The following is a 27,748-nucleotide window of genomic DNA, read 5'->3' as shown; positions in this document are numbered from 1 at the left end:
CCGCATGCATGCACACGGATGACATAAATGTGACATCCATGTGCCATACTTGTCCATGTTTTAAAATATTTTTATTAAGTTTTCAATTAACAAAACTGTAAATACTTTATGTATTATATTATACAGAGTGGTTATTGTAGATATAACATATGTGAGTTATTCTCATATAATACAGATATATCTATGCAATATGTTTTAATCACAGATTTACAAGGAAAGAACATAAATTTGGGGAAAGGGGAAAAACAGACAACATGAAAGGAACTTACAACATAATCATACAAGTTGGTTAACCAAAAGGGTAATACATTACTTTTAACATCCCAAATTCTTACAAAGAGTATCATAGCCTAAGTTTCGGAACTACATTCAGTTAGTGAATTAAACAAAATGATATAAATACACCGTTATTGAATCAGAATTCAAAAATCGTAGTTTCACAATGTTAATGGAGTGTCAAGAAATTAAGTTTGGCATAAAGTTTTGCGACCAAATATCCCATTTAAATTTATATTTATTCAAGTCCTTCTGTCTAAGGGCTATATTGTATTCATAGATTTTGTGGATAGAAATTCTGTCTATTACATCTGCTATGGTTGGAGCTTCAACTTGTTTCCAACGTGAAGCTATCAACAATTTAGTAGTTATTAAAATGTGACAAATTATGTGCCTTAGATTGTTGGGGAAAGTATCTATACCTAGCAGCAGAAGAACCAATTGTGGATTAAGGGAAATTCGTAAGCTAGTGAGGTTTTTAATAAGGTTTCTAACCTCTGTCCAAAGATTATTGAGCTTAGGACAACCCCAGAAAATATGTGAGAGGGTCCCCATCTTCCTGCAACCCCTCCAACAGTCAGATGATGTCGATGGTTTGATAAATTCTCTCCGGTGTCCAGTACCATCTAAACAAGATCTTATAGTGGGACTCATGTAGAGAAGCACACAGAGTGTTCGAGTAAATGATGTCTAGAGATGAAGAGAGTTGTGATATGTCTATTGGAACTTGGAGTTCTTTTTCCCAAGTTATTATGTTTTTAGTCTTTAGTAGTTCAATGTCATCATTGTAAATCCTATACAGACGGTTTGTCACCCATTTGGGGCTATCGAAGGGTTTAGATAAAAGGTCAATAATGAATTGGGGAAGAGAAAAGAGAATGTTTTTTGAAGTCAGGAATAATTGTAATTTTAATGTCGAAATTTCTTTGCTAGGTAAAGTATATTTATCCTGGAGGGATTGAAAAGTAATAAGATTATTATCCAGAATTATATCTTGGATTACTGGCATACCCAATTCCAACCATGTACTCAATTTCAGCTTAGCAATTAAAATTTCTAAAATTTGGATTGGAAGAGAATTAAGCTGCAAATCTTTAAATTTTGATTTTGTTTTTTTGAGCAGATTTCTCCAGACGGTGATAACTGCCTTGAGTGTCTGAAAATTTGGTAGAGGTTTACTAGGGTCTATAAGATAAGCTGTGATAACTAGCATAAAGTCACTGTAATTTATTTGGGCCTTTTCCATGGAGACCCAGGGAATAGGATTGTCTTTTAGTAACCAACCATTTGAGAGTTTCAATATTGTTGCTTGATAATAACTAAAAAGATTTGGGAGACCCAATCCACCTCGTCTCTTACGTTTTTCTAAAAGAGTGATTGATATTCGTGGCTTGTTTTTGTTCCAAATAAACATTCTGAGTTGTGTTTGAAATTTATTGAACCATTTTCCAGGTATAGGCAATGGGATACATCTAATTACATAAAAAATTTAGGAAGGGCCATCATCTTGTAGGTCATACTTGTCCATGTGACACGTACTGGAATAGAATACAGAATAGAAATTAAAGATTTTGAGGATAGATAGATAGATAGATACAGTGGGAAAAATAAGAATTTGATAAACAGCCGATTCTACAAGTTTTCCCACCTACAAAGAAAGTAGAGGTCTGTAATTTTTATCATAGGTACACTTCAACTGTGAGAGACAGACGTAGTATGGTACTAGCTGTAATATTTCAGACTGTGGTCCCAGCTCTCTTCAGGTTATTGACCAGGGCCTCCCATGTAGTTCTGAGCTGATTCCTGACCTTTTTCAGAATCATCCTTACCCCACGAGGCTAGATCATGATTGGAGCTCCAGACCGAGGAAGATTGACAGTCATCTTGTGTTTCTTCCATTTTGTAATAATTGTGCCAACAGTTGTTGCCTTCTCACCAAGCTGCTTACCTATTGTCCGGTAGTCCATCCCAGCCTTGTACAGGTCTACAATTTTGTCCCAGGTGTCCTTAGACAGCTCTTTGGTCTTGGTCATGGTCGAAAAGTTGGAGCGTGATTGACTGAGTGTGTGGACAGGTGTCTTTTATACAGGTAACGAGTTCAAACAGGTGCAATTAATACTGGTAATGAGTGTAGAGTAGGAGGGCTTCTTAAAGAAAAATGAACAGGTCTGTGAGAGCCAGAATTCTTCCTGGTTGGTAAATGATCAAATACTTATTTCATGCAATAAAATGTAATTTAATTATTTAAAAATCATACAATGTGATTTTCTGGATTTTATTTTTAGATTCTGCCTCTCACAGTTGAAGTGTACCTACAATAAAAATTACAGACCTCTCCATTCTTTGTAGGTGGAAAAACTTTCAAAATCAGCAATGTATCAAATACTAATTTTCCCCACTGTAACTATCTATATCTTTAACACCTAAAAATCAGTCATTTTTATTCTGCATTTTATTCTGGTAGGTCACACAGCCGGCACACAGATGTCACACGGATGGTACACACGTACACACAAACGGCCAATAGAAAACTACACAGATAGTAAAAATAGACCATCTCACAGGTACTTTTTTTAATCAGACGTGTGAAGGGGGCCTAAAAGAGTACAAAAACAGTAATTGTTTCACAGCTTTCCCACTGCATCAATATGTATTGCACAAAGCAAGAATTAGGATAGTATGTTAATCCAAAATTCTGAAACAATTTATTTAAAACACCTTAACCCTTTAAATCAGTAAAGGGTAACTTACCTACTGATTAAGTTTAGGGTATATTTCCGCACTCAGGATTTGATGTAGTTTTTGATGCCAAAGCCAAGAGTGAATTCAAAAATAAGAAGTGTCAATTCATCCAACTCCATTTTTTCTCAGGAGTTGGAGTCATAACCAGGTGAAGAACAATCAGAGAAAAGGTATAATAGAAACAAGTCACCAATTCTGCATTTATCACGCACTCGTTGTTTTGGCTCCCACTCCTGAGAAAAAATACTGACTGACTACTGACCAAATACTGGTAGTGGGGCCGTAGCCTAAGACTTTACCTATGAAAGATCAGTTCAGGATGAGAAAGAAACATATTTGCCTTATAAGATATACAGTATTACACTATTTCTTATATGTATACTATTTATTTTTGAAAAACAAAATAATGGTTTCTCTTTGAGTATAGTGCCCCATGATGGCTTTTTGCTTGGTAAGATATTAGGTAGCGGCACAGAAATTGAAAGAGTTTTTATATGTTTTTAGGTCATCGACAAAGTTTTACCTATAGAGAAAAATTTGGGTTGCACGATAGTTCTAGTACTCTGTTTATGACTACTGTATAATCAAAGGTTGTTGCAGAGTCCTAGTCTATATAATAAATGGAATTTCTCTAAAAGAGATTGTATTTTCTAAAAAAAAAAAAAAAAAAGCAGCAGTAAAAACAGCTAACAGGACTCAGGACTCAACTCTACAGCAGCATCATGGATCAGAGACAAAAATAGACTTTTATAGAAGTCTGTTCTAAGCATGCTCTCTAACCTGTGCAGAGATCATTATGCAGAGATAGTGAGGCAGTACGACCTTCACCTTATTGTGAAATTAGCAAGACACCAGAATTAGAATATCATGAATTTAAATCTAGGGTCCTTGTAGTCATAGAATAAATAAATACATTTTACACTTTTATTAAGCCTGCAACATGTGGTGGGTGACTAAATGCTCACAGATTATTCTATTTTTGAAGTAGTCCTTTCTTTTTTATTGTGTGTGACTATCACCAATTATTAAGAGTGTGATTCTGTGTTAACTCTTTATTGTGCTGTACTATATTCCAGTAAGTGATGACAATGAGATGACTACTGAAAATTGATCTTTACAGTATCTACTTACCATGAGGCTTAGTGGCAAGATATATATATATACAGTTATATGAAAAAGTTTGGGCACCCCTATTAATCTTAAGCTTAATGTTTTTTAAAAATTGTTTTTTTTGCAACAGCTATTTCAGTTTGATCTATGTAATAACTGTTGGACACAGTAATGTTTCTGCCTTGAAATGAGGTTTATTGTACTAACAGAAAATGTGCAACCTGCATTCAAACAAAATTTGACAGGTGCATAAGTATGGGCACCTCACCAGAAAAGTGACATTAATATTTAGTAGATCCTCCTTTTGCAAAAATAACAGCCTCTAGTCACTTCCTGTAGCTTTTAATGATTTCCTGGATCCTGGATGAAGGTATTTTTGACCATTCCTCTTTACAAAACAATTCCAGTTCAGTTAAGTTTGATGGTCGCCGAGCATGGACAGCCCTCTTCAAATGATCCCACAGATTTTCAATGATATTCAGGTCTGGGGACTGGGATGGCCATTCCAGAACATTGTAATTGTTCCTCTGCATGAATGCCTGAGTAGATTTGGAGCGGTGTTTTGGATCATTGTCTTGCTGAAAGATCCATCCCCTGCGTAACTTCAACTTTGTCACTGATTCTTGAACATTATTGTCAAAAATCTGCTGATACTGAGTGGAATCCATGCGTCCCTCAACTTTAACAAGATTCCCGGTGCCGGCATTGGCCACAAAGCCCCAAAGCATGATGGAACCTCCACCAAATTTTACTGTGAGTAGCAAGTGTTTTTCTTGGAATGCTGTGCTTTTTTGCCGCCATACATAATGCCTTTTTGTATGACAAAATAACTCAATCTTGGTTTCATCAGTCCACAGGACCTTCTTCCAAAAAGAAATTGGCTTCTCCAAATGTGCTTTTGCATACCTCAGCCGACTCTGTTTGTGGCGTGCTTGCAGAAACGGCTTCTTTCGCATCACTCTCCCATACAGCTTCTCCTTGTGAAAAGTGCGTTGTATAGTTGACCGATGCACAGTGACACCATCTGCAGCAAGTTGATGCTGCAGCTCTCTGGAGGTGGTCTGAGGATTGTCCTTGACTGATCTCACCATTCTTCTTCTCTGCCTTTCTGATGTTTTTCTTGGCCTGACACTTCTGGCCTTAACAAGAACTGTCCCTGTGTTCTTCCATTTCCTTACTATGTTCCTCACAGTGGAAACTGACAGGTTAAATCTCTGAGACTGCTTTTTGTATCCTTCCCCTGAACAACTATGTTGAATAATCTTTGTTTTCAGATCATTTGACAGCTGTTTTGAGGAGCCCATGATGCCACTCTTCAGAGGAGATTCAAACAGGAGAACAACTTGCAAGTGGCCACTTTAAGGAGCTTTTCTCATGATTGCATACACCTGGCTATGAAGTTCAAAGCTGAATGAGGTTACAAAACCAAAAAAAGTGCTTTAGTAAGTCAGTAAAAAGTAGGTAGAAGTATTTAAAACTAGAAAATGATAAGGGTGCCCATACTTATGCACCTGTCAAATTTTATTTGAATGCAGATTGCACATTTTCTGTTAGCACAATAAACCTCATTTCAAGGCAGAAACATTACTGTGTCCAACAGTTATTACATATATCAAACTGAAATAGCTGTTGCAAAAACACCAATTTTTATAAAACATTAAGCTTAAGATTAATAGGGGTGCCCAAACTTTTTCATATAACTGTATATATATATATATATATATATATATATATATATAGTGTGTGTGTGCAAAAATTTTAGTAAGATGTAGAAAAATATTCTCATAAGTAAGAATGATAATTATTTATTTTTATCAATTAACAATATGCAAAGTGAATGAACAGAAGTGAAATCTACAAAATGAGATTAACAGTTGGTGTGGCCGCCCTTTGTCTTCAAAAAAGCATCAGTTTTTCAGGGTGCATTTACACATAGCCAGAGATTTTGTAAGATTACAGTCAATTGCTTGAGTAACCATGGAAGTTTGGGTCCTGGTAGCCGACCCGAACAATTGGGAGATGGCCAGAAGTGCCATTAGCCGGGAACTGATAGCAACAAATTGGATGCAGCCATAACCATCAAATTTCAGAGAACCAAAAGGCAGTAAAAGTAGAAAGGTTCAATAAAAATGACTTCCATCTTTATTTATAGAATGTATATACCTTACATTAAAAACATGTTACAAAAACAGATAAGAAAAAAATCAACTCTGGGCTGATGTGTTTTTGACCCTGTGGTCTTTACCAGGGCCGCCACCAGGGCATTACTGCCCTTACTGGCATATGGGGCCCAGTGAGCAGAGGGAACCCGGATAGGGCCCCCCTCTTCTGCTCACCGGGCCCCAGCGGCAGAATTCTGATGGTTCCCTAACTGAGTGTGCGTCCTCGGTCTCACATCCAGTTAAAATCTATAGCTGTGCGGAAAGCCGCATGGCAATAGTTTAAATCCATGTAGAAAAATTGGGTGCTCAACTGTATGGTGGTGCTCTGGAGTAAAATTGCAATTGTAATAGATAAAAAACTCCAGCACTCAAAGTCATAGAATGCAAATAGTTTATTAGTAGTAAGGTAGCAGAAATTAGAAAATCAGACCCAAGGTGTAGTCAGATATAGGATTCGACGTTTTGGCCTGTCATGGCCTTTTTCAAGGTATCTGTTGGCTGAAGGGTCCCAGTGTGCAATAGCACGGTCTCTATGAGTTACATAGTTACATAGTTACATAGTTAGTAAAGCCGAATAAAGACTTGCGTCCATCAAATTCGACCTGTTAGTTCTGTAATTGCTAAAGTTGATCCAGAGGAGGGCAAAAACCCCAAATGATTTGGCCAATCTTCACCTGAGGAAAAATTCCCTCCCGACTCTGAAACCAGCAGTCAGAATAAATCCCTGTATCAACCTACTATTTTATTTTATTTTTAAGTATATGCTGAAATCTGCCTGGTATCTAGAAAAGCATCCAGTCCCCGCTTGAACTGGTTTAGTGAATCCGACATTACCGTCTCCTCACTCAGTGAATTCCATATTCTCACTGCTCTTACCGTAAAGAACCCCTTCCTATGCTGGTGCTGAAACCTTTTTCTCTTCCAGTCTTAGTGAATGCCCTCTTGTTACCGTAATATTCCTCCTTTTGAACAAATCCCGGGCAAGGTCTCTATACTGTCCCCTAACATATTTGTACACATTTATTATGTCCCCCCTCAACCTTCTCTTTCCCAGGCTGAATAGTCCTAGTTTTGCCAACCTCTCTGGGTATTGCAGTCCCTCCATTCCCTTTATTAATTTTGTTGCCCTCCTTTGTACCTTTTCAAGCTCATTTATATCCTTTCTATATATTGGGGCCCATAACTGAGAACAGTATTCCAAGTGTGGTCTGACCAGAGCTTTGTACAGTGGAAGAACAATGTTCTCCTCCTTTGCAGCTATACCTCTTCTGATACATCCCATTACCCTGTTTGCCCTTACAGCAGCCGCCTGACTTTGGGCACTCCAATTTAGTTTGCTATCAATCAAGATGCCCAAGTCCTTCTCCATCTCTGAATTCCCCAATGATTTCCCATTCAGTGAGTACTGGTGACTTCCATTTTTCCTTCCCATATGTATGACCTTACATTTCTCCTCGTTAAACCTCATTTGCCATTTAATGCTCCACCTACCCAGCTTATCCAAATCCCTCTGTAGGTCTGCACTGTCCTCTTTTGTATTAATGCTGCGGTAAAGTCCTAGATTCTATGACTTTGAGTACCGGCGTTTCTATCAATGGTTTAAAGCCGCCAGCCAATCACAGGCTGGCAGCTGACATCAGCATGTACATCACCGGTATATGACTTCACTGTCATGTGCTCGCAAGTTCACGCGTCAAATGGATGAGGGATACAATGACGCTGGGACGCAACCAGGTATGGAGAAATTTTTTTTTTTGCACTGAAAGTGGCAAGCCGCAATATGGAAACAGATGGGGCAGGATCATGGGACACATGGGACAGGATGGAGACAGATTGGGCAGGATCATGGGACACATGGAGACAAATGGAGCAAGATCATGGGGCAGGATGGAGACAGATGGGGCAGGATTTTGGAGCAGGATCATGGGGCAGGATGGAGACAGATGGGGCAGGATAGAGACAGGTGGGGTAGGATCATGGGACACATTGGGCAGGATGGAGACAGATGGGGCAGGATGGAGACAGATGGGGCAGGATGGAGACAGATGTGGCAGGATCATGGGGCAGGATGGAGACAGATGGGGTAGGATCATGTGGCAGGATTGAGATAGATGGGGCAGGATCATGGGACACATGGGGCAGGATGGAGACAAATGAGGCTGGATTATGGGACTCATGCGGTAGGATGGAGAGAGGTTGGGCAGGATGGAGACAGATGGGGCAGGATGGAGACAGATGGGACAGGATCATGGGGCAGGATGGAGACAGATGGGGCAGGACAAAGACAGATGGGGCAGCATCATGGGACACATGGGGCAGGATCATGGGACACATGGGGCAGGATCATGGGAACATGGGGCAGGATCGTGGGACCCATGGGGAGGATGGAGACATCACATGGGGCAGGATGGAGAAGTCAGATGGGGCAGGATGGGGACCTCAGATGGGGCAGGATGGAGACACATGGGGCAGGTTGGACACACATGGGGGCAGGATGAGAGAATATATGGGGCAGAATGGAGATACATGGGGCCAGGATGGGAGAACATATGGATGGGGCCAGGAATGAGACACAAAGGGGCCAGAATGGGGGGATATTGTTACTGTAGTCGCTAATTAAGAGATATTATTACTGCTGTGATGTGCTTTATTTTTGCAGGGCACCACTATGTCACTTTTTTAATCATCTGGTGTAGTGTAGAAGTTGGGAAAAATGTGGGGAATGTTTTCTGGAAGCAGTGCTCTAGATAACTGTGCTATTTTCTGCAGAGATGAGTCCTAGCTGGAAAAAGTGATGGCGGTCTGTGCTGGATGAAGAAGAAAAGCGAAGATGAATTACCTCAACTAGAGACGTCACTAGTGAGTCAGTGTGTTACCTGTGCACTATATAGTATATACAGAGCTCCTGTTTATAAAGTCACTTGTGATCACTGTATTATCTGTATACTGACACTATAAACTGTATACTATGTACAGAGCTCCTGTGTATAATGCCACTTATGGTAATATTTGTATTGTGGTTTTTTTTATTAATGATCAGTATTGTAGTATTTGGTCACAATGTGGTGGTAATATGTGATCTGGCCATGGTGTGGCAGTTTTTGTTCCTTTTATGTGGTATTATTTGGTCACTATGTGGTGGTAATATGTGGTCTGGTCATGGTGTGGCAGTATTTATCCCATGGAAGTGGTATTCTTCGGTCACTATGAGGTGGTAATATGTGGTCTTGGCATGGTGTGGAGATATTTGTTCCTTGTATGTGGTGTTATTCGATCACTATGTGATGGTAATATGTGGTCTGATCATGGTGTGACGGTATTTGTTCCTTGAATACGGTATTATTGGTCATTTTAAAAAATTAAAATATATAAAAATATACCTAAAAAGAGTATTGGATATTTTAAGAAATGTTTAATAGGTTAGAGTAGATTAGGGTCTGGCCAAAAGAGTCTCCTTGTCAAGATGGCGGCTTAAAAAATCTTTTGGCCAAAACAAAAACTGATGGCTGTGTATGTGATTTGGTGTTCGATGGGAATTGTTAATGTGTGATTGGTGAGGACATGGTGCAGAAGTGGAGTTTTTCCAAGAGTGGGTGGTGGGACTGTAGAAGGTTCGAGGAGTGGAGGCGGAGCTGGGCGGAGTCTCAAGGGGGTCTGAAAATTTTTCCAGTATGGGGCCCTGAAATTCCTGGTGGCAGTGCTGGTTCTTACTCATAGCCTTGGGCTATAAGTAAGGATAGCAGGGTCAGAAACACATCAGCCTAAAGGTGTGTTTTCTCTTGGGCTTTGAGCAAGAACCAAATGGTCATAATTGTGTCACCCGAGAGGCAATTTTTTGCTTGTCTATTTTTGTAACATGTTTTAATGTTCTCTATGCATAGTCTATAAATAAAAATCAAAGTCATTTTTATGAAAAAATGTGCTGCCGTTTAATTGGGCTATCAAATACGGTGGATGAAACTAGGCAACCACAATCTGTGGTGAGCTGTGGTAACTTTTTCTTTGGATTACACTGTACAGAAAAGTCTGGCTAGGAGTGATTTCATAGAGAAGTGCAATTAAAAAGCCATAACTTTAACATGGATACGAGTCCAAGTAACTCAACTATGCTTGAAAACATAGGAAATAGGCTGCAGAAAAATGGCAGCAAGTGCTCTGAACTGATAAGTGAAAATTTTAAATATTTGTCTGTATCAGAAGACAGATTCTTTGCCCAACGGCTGGAGAGCTGTTCAATAATGACTGCCTGCACGCAACAGTAAAGTATGGTGGTGGTTCCTTGCATTTCAACAACTGGATTTGTAGATTTGGTTGGGGTTAAAGGGATCCTGTCACCAACAAAAACGCTATTAATCTGCAGATATGGGGTTAATCTGCCGATTAATAACATTACTAACCTGCCCGGCGCCGGCACGGAACCTAATGCTTCGGGGTGAAAATGAACTTTATTCTCCCTGGCAGCATTCAGCTTTAGTCACAAGGACGATGCCAGCACTGGTTCAGTCATTGCTCTGAGAATGCAGAGTAGTGGCTGTAACCACGCACCCCGGCACTGACTGACAGCCTGCCCCAATGCAGAGTCAGTGTCAGTCAGGGCCGGGGGCATGGTTACAGCCGCCGCTCTATATTCTCAGAGCGGTGACTGAGCCAGCTCCGGCGCCACCCCATGACTGAAATTGAATGCTGCTGGGGAGAATAAAGTTAATTTTCCCCCATAGCATTTGGATCCGTGCAGGCGTCGGGCAGGTTAGTAACGTTATTAACCTGCAGATTAACCTCATATCTGCAGGTTAATAGCGATATTGGGGTGACAGCTTCCCTTTAATGGTCTCCTTAATGAGGAAAAATACAGGCAGATACTTATCCATCATGCAATACAATCAGGGAGATGTCTGATTGGCTTCAAATTTATTCTGCAGCAGGACAATGACCCCAAGCATACAGCCAATGTCATTAAGAACTGTCTTCAGTCTAAAGAAGAAAAAGGAGTCCTGGAAGTGATAATATGGCCACTACAGAGCCCTGATCTCTACATCATAAAATCCATCTGGGATTACATGAAAAGACAGAACGTTTTGCACAAGTCTAGGTCCACAGAAGACCTGTGGTTAGTTCTCCACGATGTTTGAAACAACTTCCCTGCCGAACTCTTTCAAGAACAATATGCAACTGTACCAAGAAGAATTGATGCTGTTTTGAAGGCAAAGAGTAATCCCACCAAATATTGAATTGATTTAGATTTCTCTTTTGCTCATTCACTTTTCATTTTATTATTTGACAAAAATAAAATAGTTCTACCTTTGCAGCACTTTTTCTTCACCAGCTTAAAACTTTTACACAGCACTGTATTTGATTTAAACAATAGGTCACTTTCTAATGATGCATTCCTCTTAAAAGGTCATTTAAGCCCAGATCCAAATGGATTATAGCAGGTGAAGCATTTCCAAGGTTTTTTACATTTATTCTATGCTGTATATGATTGCAAAAGACACTAATATTGTATTCTGAGAAAATGTCAATGATTACCTATTACTAGAGCCATATTGTCCAACTTATGTTTAATATTGATGTTAAAAAAAACTTGATAAGAGCCACAAAAGTAGTTATATATTTAATACTAAAGCTACACGAAAGAAATGAACAGTGTGAATATACAGTCTAGAATATTTAATTATTAATGTAACGCTATTCTGACCTTAGATGTACGTAATGCATTTATGATGTGAAATATGTTTTTGATATTGAAGGCCCTAAAAAGTCTTAATCATGTTGTAATAGGTTTTTTTTTAAATAACTGAGGGTGCCTTATATAAGCTTTCAGTAAAAGTAAGTAAAGATATGGGCAGCACAGTGCCCATTTATCAGTACTGCTACCGTGCAGCACTGGGATCCTGAGATCGAATTGGACCAAGAACTTCTGTGTGGAGTTTGCATGTTTTCCCCATGTTTGTGTGTGTTTCCTCTGGGTATTCTGCTTTCCTCCCATACGCTAAAGACATACGGATAAGGAGTTTTTATTGAGAGCATCTTCTGGGTACTGTGAGTGATGGTAATGTCTGTAAAGCACTGTGGAATGTGCTGGCTGTATAAAAGCAAGAGAAATTAATATTTTTTTTTGTAGGTTACAATATAGATCTTTATGGATAAGGAATACAGATAGCATAGAATTTAAGAAAGAATGTCGTAGCTCAGAGATACATCATTATTTTTTAAGATATGCACGGAAATATCTGACGTGTAATATTATAAAAAGGAAATATTTTGTAAGTTCTCGGATCTGTCTGTATAGGGTGTATTCACAGATATAAGTTCTTTTTGCCTAAGCCAGACACAACTGATTCAAAAATGTTGCACTTTATCTACTGCGTCCTTAGCCAGACAGAGAAATAACGCATGCAATGTTTTTCTATGCTGCTTGGAAAAACATCCTGACATCAACTGACAGCAAAACTGTATACAACTACTACGAAATTTTTGTCCTGCTCTGGAAAAAAAAGACTGGAGCGACAGACAAATGTGAACAATACCTAAATGGGAAACACACTCCTATTCCTTGTTGGACTAATCCTGGACGTATATGCTGCATTTATGATTAATATGTAATATTGTGAATAGTCCTATTTGTCTATAGTCTTGTATGTTGTCTTGAATGTATTGCTTTCACTACTGTTTTACATTGTTAGAAACTCACAAATAATTAAATTAGAATTACTAAATGAGAAATCAGTACAGATGCATTTAGGAGTAAAACGTAAAAATGTTTTTCAGAATATTGCCAGGCCAACCATAAATTGGTTTGTAATATTATACTTAGTATGCTCAAAGATCTCATCTGCGGTTTGAAATAGCATTGATTTGGTCTAAGTCTTGGAAGCTGGTAAATTGGGTACAGAGGAAAAGGATTTTTATTGCTTCATTAGTTTTTTGGGTGAAATCTAGATACGCATGAATACTAAAGGAAAATTATCATTTATTCCTGTTTGAGGAAAAGTTTTGTTTTATGGAAGAAATACATTGATTTTGAATTAGGGGAGGATGCACAGGAGTTTAGACAAGGACCATAAAATAATTATGCTAAATTTATGTAGTATATATGTGATAAATTAGAATATTAAATTAGGTTTAAACTGGATTATTTAGGAATATTGAAATAGTTTTGTGACATTTTAGAACAGACTTTGGTATTTGAAAGACCCACCAGAATTTGGTACAAATCATTGTCACACAATGTTGAAAAGATACATGAAAAAGATTGATAAAGGCCCATGGAATAAGACTTAGTATGTTCACAAGAAATTGTATAGAAGATATTGGATGTAGATTGCCACAATCAGTTGGCATAAAATTTGAAAGACATTCCAACTATAGATGTGAAAGTGAAAGCAAGAGATAACACACTTTTTGGGAGATATCACTTCTGTAAGAGTGCTGGAAAAACATTTACAAAATGTTTTTAGATAAATATTGATCTGAACTATGTATTGCAAGGTGAATTGCTTCTTGGCTGTATAAATTATTGGGTCTAACTGTAAGAGAATGTGCTAGAAATTAGAATAGGATCAGATGCTGTAAAAATGACTGGAATTTAGAAAATGAATTCAATGTAGAGCAGTCCTATTTCCAAATTCCATAAAATAATCAACTTGTTTTTCACAGTATGGAATAAATGTTTTCTTTTCATCTGCTACAAAAATGTTGCTGTAGTAATGGAGTCATTTTTAACTCTTGAGAGTCTCAGTCACAAAAATTGTGTATTTATACATACCTATACCTTCAAATTAGGACCAAAGCTAAAAGAAAGATGCTAAAATAAAGAAACTAAATTAATACCTTCATATAATTAGATAGATAGATAGATAGATAGATAGATAGATAGATAGATAGATAGATCATTTCACTTTTCAAGCTGGCTGCAGATGAGTCTCCATAGTCTACAATTCTTTTGAAGCATATATTCTTCTAGCATATTGAAAAAAAAAGTGATTTTAAGATTTTCTGACTGACCCATAAACTAATTAAAGTAACACAAAGACTATGGAAAAGAGAGATAGAGAGAGACATAATAAGAGGCTATGTAAATGATCTATTTCCAATATAATGCCCATTATTTCATATATCTTAATATGCCCATAGATGTTACCATGTATATAATTGAAAAAATTTTACATTTGACTTAATTCATTTAATTCTTCCAAAATATATTTTTGCAATTTCATACACATTAGTTTGAAAATATAATATATATCCTTTCTACATAAAACGTATTCATAAAATTGATGTGAAAAAAAGCCAAAATTAAATTGTACTTGCCTACATTGCCTTCTACATGCTAGATGTTGTACAGGTGTAAAGGTAGCCTTTTTAGGATGAAGTAGCAAAATGCAGCAAAATGACCACATTTCTCAAAATAAAATCATCTGAAATAGTTTTGTTCTAAAATGCATATAATATTCCTTCTCATATGTCAGTAGATGTAAAGGATGGTAAAGCAAATGAGCTAAACCTTCACAATAATGGGGAGATTATATAATGTATTATATAATGTATGCATAGAGAAGTAGAAGCAGATAATGCTACTGTTGCCTACTAGAGCTATGTACTACATAATGGCCAAGCAGCGCTATGTTCTCTTGATTTAGGCATTTTAATCAAGAGCAGTTTTATACTATAAGGTCTGACATATTCAATGTAACAAACAATATATTGCAGGTGGCCTCATATAAACACATAGAAATAAACTGTACGCTGGTAAAGCTGATCAAGTTTTTTTTTTGGTGAGAGCAAATCAGCAAAATGTCTTATGAGAAGAATCAGAGCAGGTAGTGACTACCTGTCCCCCTAACATTGCTTCCTATGCTGTCAGTCATGCTTCTTACCCATGTATATATTTGCATTGTATCCTGTATATAGTGTTAGACTTAGTAGACAGACATGGAATACTGTATTAGAATAGATCAGGATCACAATGCCCCTTCACGGTAAACATAATGCACATGTAGTAAGTTTTGATGCAGTCTTAACCTGCTGCCCTTGTTCACAGATGGAGTCATCAAAGTTATTTTATTACATAGAGGTTTCATTATAAAAGGTTATGCAATGACATACCTAGATAGCTGTGTGGCCGTTATTTGTGCCCTCTGTGCCAGGGTAAGCAGTGCAGTGAGAGCAGAGTCTTCAGACTAGATCTAATCTCTGACCATAATTCTGGTGGTAAATACTCTTTACTGATCTCTGTTACAGGAGCAGTCAGCTAGTAATTGATCCATAAACCGAAGACCTCTAGTTCTAACATTATCAGTTTGACACTTGTGTGTAATGATCATGCGGCAGCCCTGGCTAATACTCCTAGTAAAGGATATCTATTCCTCCAGCGTGTCCTCTCCCTCATAATGCTCACATCTCCTCATTTACATAGTTTGATCCAATTTAACTGGCAGCTTTAATCTGCATTGTCCATTGGGAGCAGCATTTACCCTGCTCGCTCCATTAAATCCCAGCTATAACCGTGTGCCTCTGGGGGGAAGCTTAACAGCATCTCATGCCTTTCTGCTGGGAACATTGAGCAATTTCATGCTTACCAGGGGTATCTGAGACACCTCTGTCTGTCCTCCAGCCAAGCACATGCCCTGCCTGCAGTTACTTGCCCTGGAGGGGGTATTAACTCTTTAAAGGAACTGTGTCCCAGTCTTATTTGTGGTTATATGTCTGCTATTTTTTATCACTGTAGAATATAATGCAACAAGTTCAGCCTATTTAATATAAAATGATAATCATATTAATGTTTTAAGCTTTGTATTAGTCGGGTAAAAATACTCTTTTATTGTAATCATTATTCGGAAATTATAACCAAATAATCATCAACACAATGATAATGTTATACGATGTAAAATACTAGATGCCTTGACATAACGAGTTACTAATGGCAGCCAATGCCCCCTGTTCTCCCCCTTTGTGGGTCTGACATGCAGGCAATAGCACAACCAAGTACTTTATAGAAGCCTTCCATACAAACTGTCAGAGAATACATACAGTATACAGCCAATCCAGGAACTACAACATTGGATTATTTGGGAAGTTTAAGGTTTTCTTATAATTGGAATCACTTAGTTTATGGGTTCAGGGAAATGAGAATTCACTTGTTGACTATGTTCTCTGAGCTCCTTCTTTTCCACTAGGTGATCGTAAAAGAGTTTGACTCTCGGATGACCCCAGGGTCAGGACTTGTGTGCATTAATCCCACTCTGTGAAAATACAAAACACTGTGCCCCATGCCCACTCCTATTCATCTTAATCTCTGCTGACACATTGCATAGACACTGGGCTGCACAACCTGTGTCACCAGCCTGAGGACTCTTCAACAATTTGATGCCTACAAATAATTATGTCTTTTCTCCCTGTGTCTAATGATTAAGATTCACAAACTTCTTTTTATATCAATCAAATCCCAATAAAGAAAAATACATTGATTTTATGGTAAGAAAAATAAGAACTCAAAGAAATCAGATAGTTTAGCACAAAGCTCTTTCCTATAAACAAGGCAAAATATAAAACCCTAGTGGTCAAATAGTAATGCATGAGAATAGCAATAAAATGCCGTTTAATCTATATTAATATACATTGTGTATTGTCTTCCTACTTGTAAATAGACATACATTTCGAACTATCACAAATGTAGCCCCCCATCGGTTGTGACTGTTATTTTAGAGAGGCCCAAGACTCTAGATGTACCCTCCACATTCAGCACTGACTGTCATCTTTGTCATAGGAAATTTCTCAATAGAACACTCATTCCCCTCCATGCAATTGTGGTAATTATTCTGCATTCCGGCAATACAGGGAAATGCCTGACATAAGAAAGACTGACTGATTTATATTGGGCACGAATCATATTCTCTCCACACCTGATATCCAAGACACTCGGCAGAAATTCAGATAACAGACAACTCTAAAACTGCTACCCCAAGAAATAGACCAATTGAATATTATATTAAAATACTTGATTTCCTTGATATTAATGTGATACAGATTACATGCGCTGCAGATTGTATGTTCAACATATATATATATACATATATATATATATATATATATATATATATATATATACACACACATATATGTATATATATTATACATACACTCTGTAGTGTATTCAATCTGTATGACATTAATAACAAGGAAAACGAGTATTTTAATATATAATATACATATATGCAGAGTATATGACTAAATGTACATATATGTATACAGAGAGAGAGAGAAAGTGTATGAATATATAAATATATATATAAATATAAATATATATATATAATATATATATATATATATATATATATATATATACTGAGCATATACATTTGTATATATTATAAAAAAAGGCAATGCAATTTGTGAACCTGGACCTAGGCATATCTGCAAGGAGAAAGGTTATGTCTTGTGAACATGTAAAAGTTCAGCTTTAATTAAGCTTAATTATGACATCATTAAATTAATAGACGTGTTAATGAAAATGTTGCAATGGGTTTAACGAAGCACGAAAAAAAAGCCAACAAGATACAAAAGGGTCAGTGATTAGTGCGGTAATTACAATGGGCCGAGTACAGATAGGGGCTGTTTCATGGGCACTAAGCACATTTCGCGCACTGTAAGGGAGAACATGACTGTGTATTCTAGAAGGAAATGTTTTAGGCTCAGCCAGGACAATCTGTCTGTAGAAGGGCCATGTATAATACCAGAAGAGAGCAAAACTGTGTGATCACAACAGATCAGATTCCTTCAGCTTTATTACACAATTTTAGACAAACTATCTGCCCTGATCTATTTATCAAGATAAACAAAAAATTTCCCTCCAATAGTCCACAAAATGAAATAAAAAATCATTACACAACAGATCCTAGCTGCTAATAAGTGGGGACATTAGTGAACCTTTCAACAGTGGAAAACTTTTCTTCCTGCAACTAAAGGAATCTCCTTAGTAAGATCAAGAACTGGATTCTCATGACAAGATCATATTAAAAATTTTATGATGATTATTGAGGAAAATGGAATAGAGTATATTTTTATAAGGATACATCGATTTGAATTCATCATAAAATAATAGGACAAAAAAACATGTAAAGTAATATGTAAATTTTAATTTGTGACCTCGCATCAATTCGAATCAATCATTCCAATAACCACATCCAGTATCTGAGGAAACACATTCAATAAAAAAAAAAAAACATCTAGTTCTTTTTCAATTGAAAATTTATTTTGCTTAAAATTCAGCTCATCTTTCCGATGACTTTAGTTTTTCTTTTTAAAGCAGAGAAGACGTTTAATAAACTATGTACACCATAGGAATCCGCACCGGCTAGAATAAAAAAAGATGTCACCAGTAACGTACAAGAAATCATAAAAAGAAAAAAACGAAACAACCCTTACTAAAAAAAGAGAAACAAATAAAAAAATGGAAGAAACTCTAGAGCCATAAATAATCAGCGTCACATACAGGATCAGAGCCAAAGGAACGAAAATGAACTCAAGAGTCCAATAAAAAAAACGAAATAAAAAAGTATCCGCTACTATGCTACAGAACCGATAAATACTGTACAGAACCCTCCGGACCCCTCAGCTATCAGGGAAAGGGGCTACATTGGCCAGAAATATTATTACCTTCAATCTCCATCTCTCCAATATTATTATTATTATTATTTACAATAAACAAAACATGAAAACATTTCTGTACAAAAGGAAACAAATGTCAAGTTCAGAGCAGCGATCAGGTGGAGGGTGCAGGTGCCCTGCGATGCCAGGGGCAGGTGATCCTTGCACTGTGATGCCAGGTTAGTCCCTCTGCCCTGTAACTGCAGTCTCTGTCCTATCAGATGTGTGTAAGGGGCACGGTGCCGTTTACCCCCGTGCTGGCTGCCCCCTGGTAGTGTTGGGGTAAGCTATGCAGTCTGCTATTTGCCGCCGCCGCCGCCGCCGCCGCTGCAGCAGCCGCCGGGTCTCCAGCCTCGCCCCCGCTGGGTAAGTACATACTGATCATCTCCCGCAGGTCCCCCGGGCAGGGCGGCCGGCCGTGCGAGCCTCCTCCGGTGACAGGGGGGCTGACGCTGGGCTCCGACTTCACCAGAGAGCCCAGGGCGCTGAGGGAGCCTGAGGACACCGCGGAGGACGGCGAGCCTTGGTGCTGCTGCTGGCTGGACGAGTAGCTCAGCGCCCCGTAGCTGGAGGGAGAGGCGCTCATGTAGCTCTGTGCCCCGGGCAGCAGGCTGTACTGCAGGGCGCTCATGTCATAGCGGTGCATGGGCTGTGGCGGAGGCGGCGGGTGAGGAGGAGGGTTGTGGTGCGGGTGGTGGTGCGGGTGGTGGTGCGGATGGTGAGGGTGGTGCGGGTGGTGCCCCCCGCTGCCAGGGTGCTGCTGCTGCTGGCTATAAGCGAGTTGCGCCTCTTGCATCATGGCAGCAGCCGCCGCGGCGGCAACAGAGCTCGGGTAAGCCCCATTAGCCCATCCGTTCATGTGCGCGTATCCTCCGGCCCCTGAAGATGCCCCTGAGCCCGGGCTCTCCAGGCGCTGCACCACCACGCCACCTGGGCCACCACCTCCTGCCCCTCCGCCAGTGCCCCCGCCGGGGCTCAGACCGACCCCCATGTGCCCCCCACCGGCGGCGTGCAGGAGCCCCCCAGCCAGGGAATACTTGTCCTTCTTCAGCAGGGTCTTGGTCTTGCGCCGGGGCCGGTACTTGTAATCCGGGTGCTCCTTCATGTGCAGCGCTCGCAGCCGCTTGGCCTCGTCTATGAAGGGTCTCTTCTCCGCCTCGGACATGACTTTCCACTCGGCCCCCAGCCGCTTACTGATCTCCGAGTTGTGCATCTTGGGGTTCTCTTGTGCCATCTTTCTCCTCTGCCCACGGGACCACACCATGAAGGCGTTCATGGGCCGCTTCACCCGGTCCTGGCTGGCCTTGTTCCCCCCTCCTCCCCCGGCCTGCCCCGTGTTATTGGGGGGCTGAACCCCGGGGGAGTGCAAGTCCGTCTCCATCATCATGCTGTACATTCACGCTGCTGTCTGGGGGTCTCTCCACAGGACTGGCACACGGTGCGGCGGTGGCACCTCTCTGCTCCTCGGCTAGGACGTGTCTACAGTGCTGCTGAGCAGGCACAGGACCGGAGCATCAGTTCTGGGCGGAGAGACAACTCTGGGAAAACTTTCTGCTCGCAGTGTCAGCGGCCGCAGATCACACAACAGGTGGAAGGCGGCGGAGGAAGCGGAGGGCTGTGCGGCCGGCTCCTCTGCACGCTCTACTCACTCCGTTACCGGCGGCTCCCGGCTCCTCTCCCGCTTCTGAGGAGCTCAGTGTCCGGGGTGTGCATGAAGCATCAGCAGGTGCAGGGCACGGCAGGGTGGCACGGGCAGGCTGTCTGTCTCTCACAGGGTGAAGGCAGCTCCACAGTACAGCACAAAGTCCTCGCACAAGGTGCCAGCTGGGGGCACCGGAATCAGAGCTCCAGTCTCTCTAGGACGCAGCAGCCGGCGGCATGAGACACTAGAGGCAGCGAACAGCAGCCATACCCCGCACGCCGCCTGCCATTAAATGATTTTGCCTTGGCCAATGGGAGGACGGCGGCCGGCGGGGAGGGGAGGGCTGTGCCAGGGAGAAGGGGGCGGGCACAGGACCCGCATGTCACACACTGCCGGGTACAGGGGCTGGGGTGATTAGCAGGACACCGGCCGTGACGTCACAGGGGAAACTGCCGGAGCAAGGGGGGATATGAGCTGAAAATCCGACCTGGTGCTGGCAGAGGGGCATCGCACTGCCCTGCTATCTGCCACACAGGTGATGCAAGGCGCGGGCACCTCCACAGATCTGTGCAGTAGATGTGCAGAGGAGGGCATCAGTAGCAGTGCCCGCCACCTCAGCTTCACCCATGTTACTAATGAGCGAGGAAAGCACTGCGCCATTCTGCAGAACAGGGAAGGAATGGAATGCACAGGAGTCAATGCTCCGGGAAGTGTCGCACAGAAAAGTTGCATTGCTCTGAAGGCACAGCGCATAGTGCACGGATTAGGAGATGAGAGGAGTAGTAGTAGTGACAGTAGTGCAGTGGAGAGGTCAGGTGTGAGGGGGATGCAGGGAGCAGGTGGAAGGAGTTGCTAAGTGACAGAAGAGAGACAGTCACACATGTGTCAATCATCCATCAAGGATCCTCTGCCAGCACTCTGGTAATATCTCTGTGGGGCGGCTGGGGGGCTTCTGCCTATAATTAACTTCTCATTGTGATCTATGAAGAGAGCTACTCGCCCCTAATGCACCTGATCTCGGGCTGCAACAGAAATCACAAAACATGGGGGAAAATAGATTAATTACATTAAACGAATCACTCACAGGAGCAGATACAGAGAAGATGCAGGAATCAGCACTAAGGTCGCCAATAACTGCCAGCAAAAGTGCGGGAACTTTGGGATTGAATTCACATAATATGAATGTAGAAAAAGATAACGTAGTATGGTGTGTGTGTGTGTGTATATATATATATATCAAAACTTCTTTGAGTTGCCTCTCTTTGTGGATTTTTTCTACAAAGACAAGTTACTGAGCCAGCACCCTTGGAGGAGTTCAGCAGTATAGCTACTTCTTTCTTTCTATCTATCTATCTATCTATCTATCTATCTAACTCTATGTATTCAGTCTAATATAAAAATATACATGTATACATATGTGTATACATATATATTTATACTTATACGCTATAATGATATACATATATATATATTTGACACATATGTAAGCTATGTGGGAAAAATGTGATAGATATATAAACATAGTTATAAGTGTACATATACACATCACAAATTCGTTTTGATTATAAGTTATATGCATGGTATATATATATATATATATATATATATATATATATATATATATATATATATATATATATAAGACTGAATACATACAGACAAATATATGATGTTCTTTTCCTTATAACTTACACTCAACTTGAAATTAGGAATTATGTCCAATCTTCCCAACATACCATGTGAATACTGGACCCGGTGGAGTCTATACAGAGTGGATGGTATTAACATGAATTGTTCACCTTTTGGATTTTCTAGACCTACCATAAGGAGCACATTTCCCCCAAGTAGCGCCCCCTCCTACCCCTCCACCAGAGGCCGCCTGCCTCTCCTACCTCTCCACACAATAGAAGAAGCAGAGGAGTGACTTCTCCACCGCAGGTCGCAGCAGTGATGAGAGACAGACGGTGGCACTAGACTCACAGCTGCCTCCTGCCTGTTACCTGGGGGTGCTCTTCTTCTCAGGAGATCGCCCCAGAACCAGCAGATAAATTACTCGTCATTCCCAGGATTGCTGGCTCTGTGCATGACACGTCTCATAAACAGCAATAACAACTACTATAGAAAATGTAAGAAAATGAAAGCTTGTCTGTCCTTCTGCAGTGGACTCCAGTTTTTAGCCCCAAAGTTATTTGACAGCACGATAAAAAATAATGGTCTTCCACAGAGTCATGCAATAAATTGCAACCTGCCCTTGTAGGTGGCCACTGGTGAAGGTGCACCTGTAACTCGTCTTTCTGGCATGTCTAGCACAGCTGCAGATCTCGGCAAATATCATGTAGAAGTGAACAGTACTAGATGCATACAATACACTACAAAGTGAACCCTGAGTGGGAAATACATGTTTCCAACACTTGCCCAAACTCCTCAATGTCCCAATAGGATTCTTATGCTTCCATTGATTCTGGATCCCTAACCTGAACCCACTATGCTTTCTTCCATGAGCAAATGGAGAGCCCTGGAGAGGGCACAGCACCCACTCTCCACCTTTTTAGAAACATACTCTCCAAAGAGTGTGATCGCCGTCTGCTGGTTATTAGTGCTGATGGCCCTGACCAACATCAGACTGCATACGGTTTATATGGAGTAAAAGTGAACAATGCATTTACCCTACAAACATTTTCAGCATAAATTAAAGATTCCCAGAATTTATTCGTGAAATTACTTTTTGTTAGCGCCTTGAGGTTACAAGAGGTAGAAAATGAAAGTGGAGTACTATATGTCCAAAAACTGCCCACTCCAACTGGATATCATAAGAAGCACAAATGATGACAATGATTTAGTAATAATGGCTTGTCAGCTACTTTTGATTATTTGGGAGTGCATTATCCTGTGCAATAAAACTAGATCCATGGAAAGATGAAAGAGTTGTGTGTAGGTTGTGTATCTTGTAGAGGAGAGGGATGGAGGGTTCGTCCACAGTCTCACCCTGTGAGCCATACTCACACATATAATTCAGATTTCACAGCTGACCTGCTCTGTAAACCTCAATCAGCTTCTAATTGAAGAGAAAACAAAATCTCGCTTCCCTACAGCAGAGCTAACGATTTAATCATTATATCAGACATTATAGCTTTTAATTAGCCTAATGCTGATACTGTATGGAGAGAGATCATTCAATACAGGTCTTGATGAATTCTCTAATTGGGTTAACAACGGGGAGACACGTCAATACTCAAGCTGTGTGGGAGCCCCTTAGTTGGTGAATGAAAAGACATAGAGGGACAAGAGAGCATCCACCTTGTAATCTGGTTCTTTCTCATCACCACGAATATTTGCAAGCACTGGGCATATTGGCTACAAACTCTCCGACAATCATAAAAGCGAACTCAAATGTAACAAATAACAATAAATGTCACTGTTACTATATATATATTATATATATTGTCACTGTTACTATATATATATATATATATATATATATATATATATATATAACTATACTACATGCAAAGGCATAATACTTCCATCCACGACCTAATAAAAATATTAATAATTTTAACAACCATTATCTTCTGAAAAAGAACTAAAGAGGAAAAGAGCAAATTAGCAAATTACTTCTATCACATTAATAATCACAGTGTTATTGGATGTTATAGCTACCATGTATTATACATGATCTCTTCCTATATCTATCTTACGTTAAAAAATAACCATATTCACTAGATACATTAAATTATTATCATTTCATTGAAAACGAAGCCATCCTTACTACAACGAATACATGCAATTTTTTTAATTTTTCCTCATTCCAGCCACTAAGTAACATTTAATTTTTGCTATTAGTTTGCACTATCCGGTAACATTGATGATCGCTTCAGAAAAAGGTAAAATAATAATGTAAATCATACAGTAGTAAAGGAATTCCAATTTAGCTGAAATGTAGAAGGTGGCTTTTTGCATGATTACTTAAGATGTCACAGTTGTAACATATGATGCACAAGGAAATATTCTTCAGAGGAATATTTCTCGTGACAACAATACATTAGGACGGGAGCCATCGGTTACAATTAGATTAATGGCTCTCTATGTAGTGGAAGTATAGACTGTAGTGTTTTGGTAATGGGGGTGGGGGTCTTTTTTTGTACAAGTTAAGTGTAGTATTTCATGTGTAACAAAAGATGATAAATCCTGGGAGATAGGTGCCACTCAGACATATGCAGCAGTAAATATTTCCCCTGTTCCTCATTAGACTAAATAAAAAAGTGATTATTCAGAAGTAGAAGACAAGTCACTTGGAATTATACACACGAAAAATGAGGCTACATCGTTCTCTCTACTTCCAGGCCATCCCTGCTCCTGCAAATTACATTAACTGCACTGACTTCAAACAGGAGAAACATGACATGGGGTTCACAGGAGAGGGAGAGGATCATCCCACTCCAATCTTTCCTCTCATCCAAATTACATCTACTCCTTTAATACACTTTACAAGCAGATTAAAACATCACTGTGACACCAGTTCAAAACCGACAGTTCTTCTTCGATCCTCACTATCACATAACTGAACATGACTATATATATATATATATATATATATATATATATATATATACTGACGTATGTATACACACACACTACACACACACACACATATATATATATATATATATATATATATATATATATATATATACATACATACACCGCATTATAGCCTCACAGAAATTATATAAAAGAAGTCAGTGCTTCCTCTAAAAAAATAAATAGAAGCGTAATATTTCTATTGGTCATGCTTATTTATCTATTCCTCTATTACTTGCCGCAATGTGGAAGTTATATATATATATATATATATATATATATATATATATATATATATATATATCATACATATGCACACACGTCACGTCTTCATATATTTCCTAAATTAAATACGGCATAAAATAGCAGCAATATTATTAACAACAGTGTATTAAAAATCCCAGCTTCCTACATTGCCTGCTCAAGCAAATTGGTATATGATTTTAATCCTTTGTAGGGTGCAGTTCTGTGCCTCTGTGCGGCAGGCAGATGCCGCTTTAAGATGCCAGAGAGCCCAGTAATCTTCCTGACATGCCTCCCCCAGAAGAAGCTACTGCTGCTGCCACTTGTGAATTAATAATATTGCACCGAGACCCTTGGTTGCTATATCTCACAATACTTCGTTATCACCGGGATTTAATGAGTCATTTGCAGCCAGAACATCCCAACAGCAGGATCGCGTGCACCCACACAGCCGGCCACCTAGATCTATGCTACACCGGGCTCTATCATACACATCTGTAATATCTGCCGATCTGCATTAAATGATTGCCATAAACTAAAACTTTCCAGGATATTCTGATTAACATCATCATCATTTTACTGAAATTGATACATGTATTCCAAATTCTGGCGAAAGTAAGATATATCTATTAAGTAAAATGAAGAAAAAATAAAGTACATTGTAAATCCTCTCTAATTTTGACTATTAGCAGTAAATGAATGAAAAATCTTAATGGGTTAATTGACTTGGAGCGCTATCACTTTAAGCAGCTGTTTTCCAAAGGTTTTGGAGAATCACATTCATCCAAATCAATAACTGCCTAGCCTGTTGAGATACATATATATCTATATATATATATATATATATATATATATCTATATATATATATATATACATATATACACAGTATATATATATAAATATATATATAGTATATATATATTGAATAAATAGATGTACATATATATATATATTTATACATATATCTATATATTTATAGATATATGTACACACACGTATACACACATATATATATATTTAGATATTTCTTCATACTTATTTTTAGAAATGACAATGAGTGATACGATGTGTCATTATTATACAGCCGATAATTAAGAGCGTCTTTATATGCACTTATTGATTGATTGAAGGGTCTCATCATTTTACTTAATTAGTCAGAATGAGAATATCATTTTACACCAAGGGTGTAGTCTACCCTATAGAGATTCACAATAATACAGTATTATCACTATATATAGGCACCGACTGCTTTAAGGTTCCAATGAAATACGGACAGTTCACAATACAACATCCCAGCCAGCAGGTATCTGTGTACCTCAAATATTCAGTATTACCATTTGCATACACATTTATATATAATGTGTATGCAAATGGTAATACTGAATTTCCCAGTTATATGCATCCAATTTACTAGCGTGGTTAACGTAAGTTGCCCCTATAACAGAGGCTAGAGAATAAGCTGAGGACTCGACCCCAGCAAGGAAAAGCTCCCATCCATTATTCACCGCAAGCAGTACTATAAGAAGCTGGTTGAGTGTTTTGACACCTCCCCTTATGCCCCCCTCTATGTAGCCTCCAAAAGCATCACTTCACCCCACAACTCCCCCTACACCCCAATGTGCACATACATAGCTCCACAAAACCTATTTTAGCACAAACATGAACAAAAACAGCTCATAATCCGATCACACAAATAACACACCCAAAGGGTAATAAATGAGAGACTTACAGTCCACCTCTTCCAGGTCATCTTCCCCACAGCCAGTCATGAGCTTCATCTAGAATATAAAGTGTGCTGGATAATAGCTATATATAAGTATATATGTCTAGTTCTCATGTATATATAGTGCTCTTTAGCTATTTCCCTCACTCAAACTCCCCTGGATCAGGCACCAGCCCCGGCAGAGCTCCCCAAGCGGAGTGCCCGGCTACACACATACACTGCAAGGCAGGGAGACAAGAAAATGAAATTTATTATTGATAGTAAAGACTTTGAAGACAATTTCAAGTTATTGTTTCTCTCTCTGGAAAAAGGAGGCCTTTTTTCCTAACATAATGAAACGTCTTTTGTGTGGCAGGGAACAATACCAAACAAGTAGTCTAATAAATAGCCACTTTTTTGTTCAGCCTCGACAGTGAATAGAATTGAGCAGTTGGTTTGAGAGCAGCTGGGACGCTGTAAGCTGGGAGGTGGAGCTCAGGCCTCTCATGTCTATTCTCTGGATCTCAGGATCTCCCTCCTTCCTTCCTTCCTCTCTTTCTCCCTGTCTGTGGTGCTCTCCTCCTCTCCTCATTCCCTGCTCTTCCATAATAGAAAGCAGCGCTCGCCATATCTCTCACTCCTAT

At 39.5% G+C, this 27,748-nt stretch overlaps 1 protein-coding gene and 1 long non-coding RNA gene across 2 annotated transcripts in view; both read right to left on the bottom strand.

The window, feature by feature from the left end:
- Positions 1–27,362, bottom strand: part of LOC141207142 (uncharacterized) — a 241,674-nt gene extending 214,312 nt beyond the window's left edge. The window contains exon 1 of the long non-coding RNA XR_012277569.1: positions 27,132–27,362. This is a non-coding gene — a long non-coding RNA (uncharacterized lncRNA). The remainder of the gene's footprint in view (positions 1–27,131) is intronic.
- On the bottom strand, positions 18,519–20,883 carry SOX1 (SRY-box transcription factor 1). Its single transcript, XM_073664383.1, has one exon. The coding sequence runs from the start codon at positions 20,329–20,331 to the stop codon at positions 19,153–19,155; it is 1,179 nt and encodes a 392-aa protein (XP_073520484.1). The 5' UTR covers positions 20,332–20,883; the 3' UTR covers positions 18,519–19,152.
- Positions 27,363–27,748: the final 386 nt, after the last annotated feature.

Source organism: Phyllobates terribilis, unplaced genomic scaffold, assembly GCF_046119375.1.
Source record: "Phyllobates terribilis strain yellow unplaced genomic scaffold, ASM4611937v1 Scaffold_2__4_contigs__length_985480577, whole genome shotgun sequence".
Taxonomy (NCBI): Eukaryota; Metazoa; Chordata; class Amphibia; order Anura; family Dendrobatidae; genus Phyllobates; species Phyllobates terribilis.
This window is presented reverse-complemented; position numbering and strand designations above follow the sequence as displayed.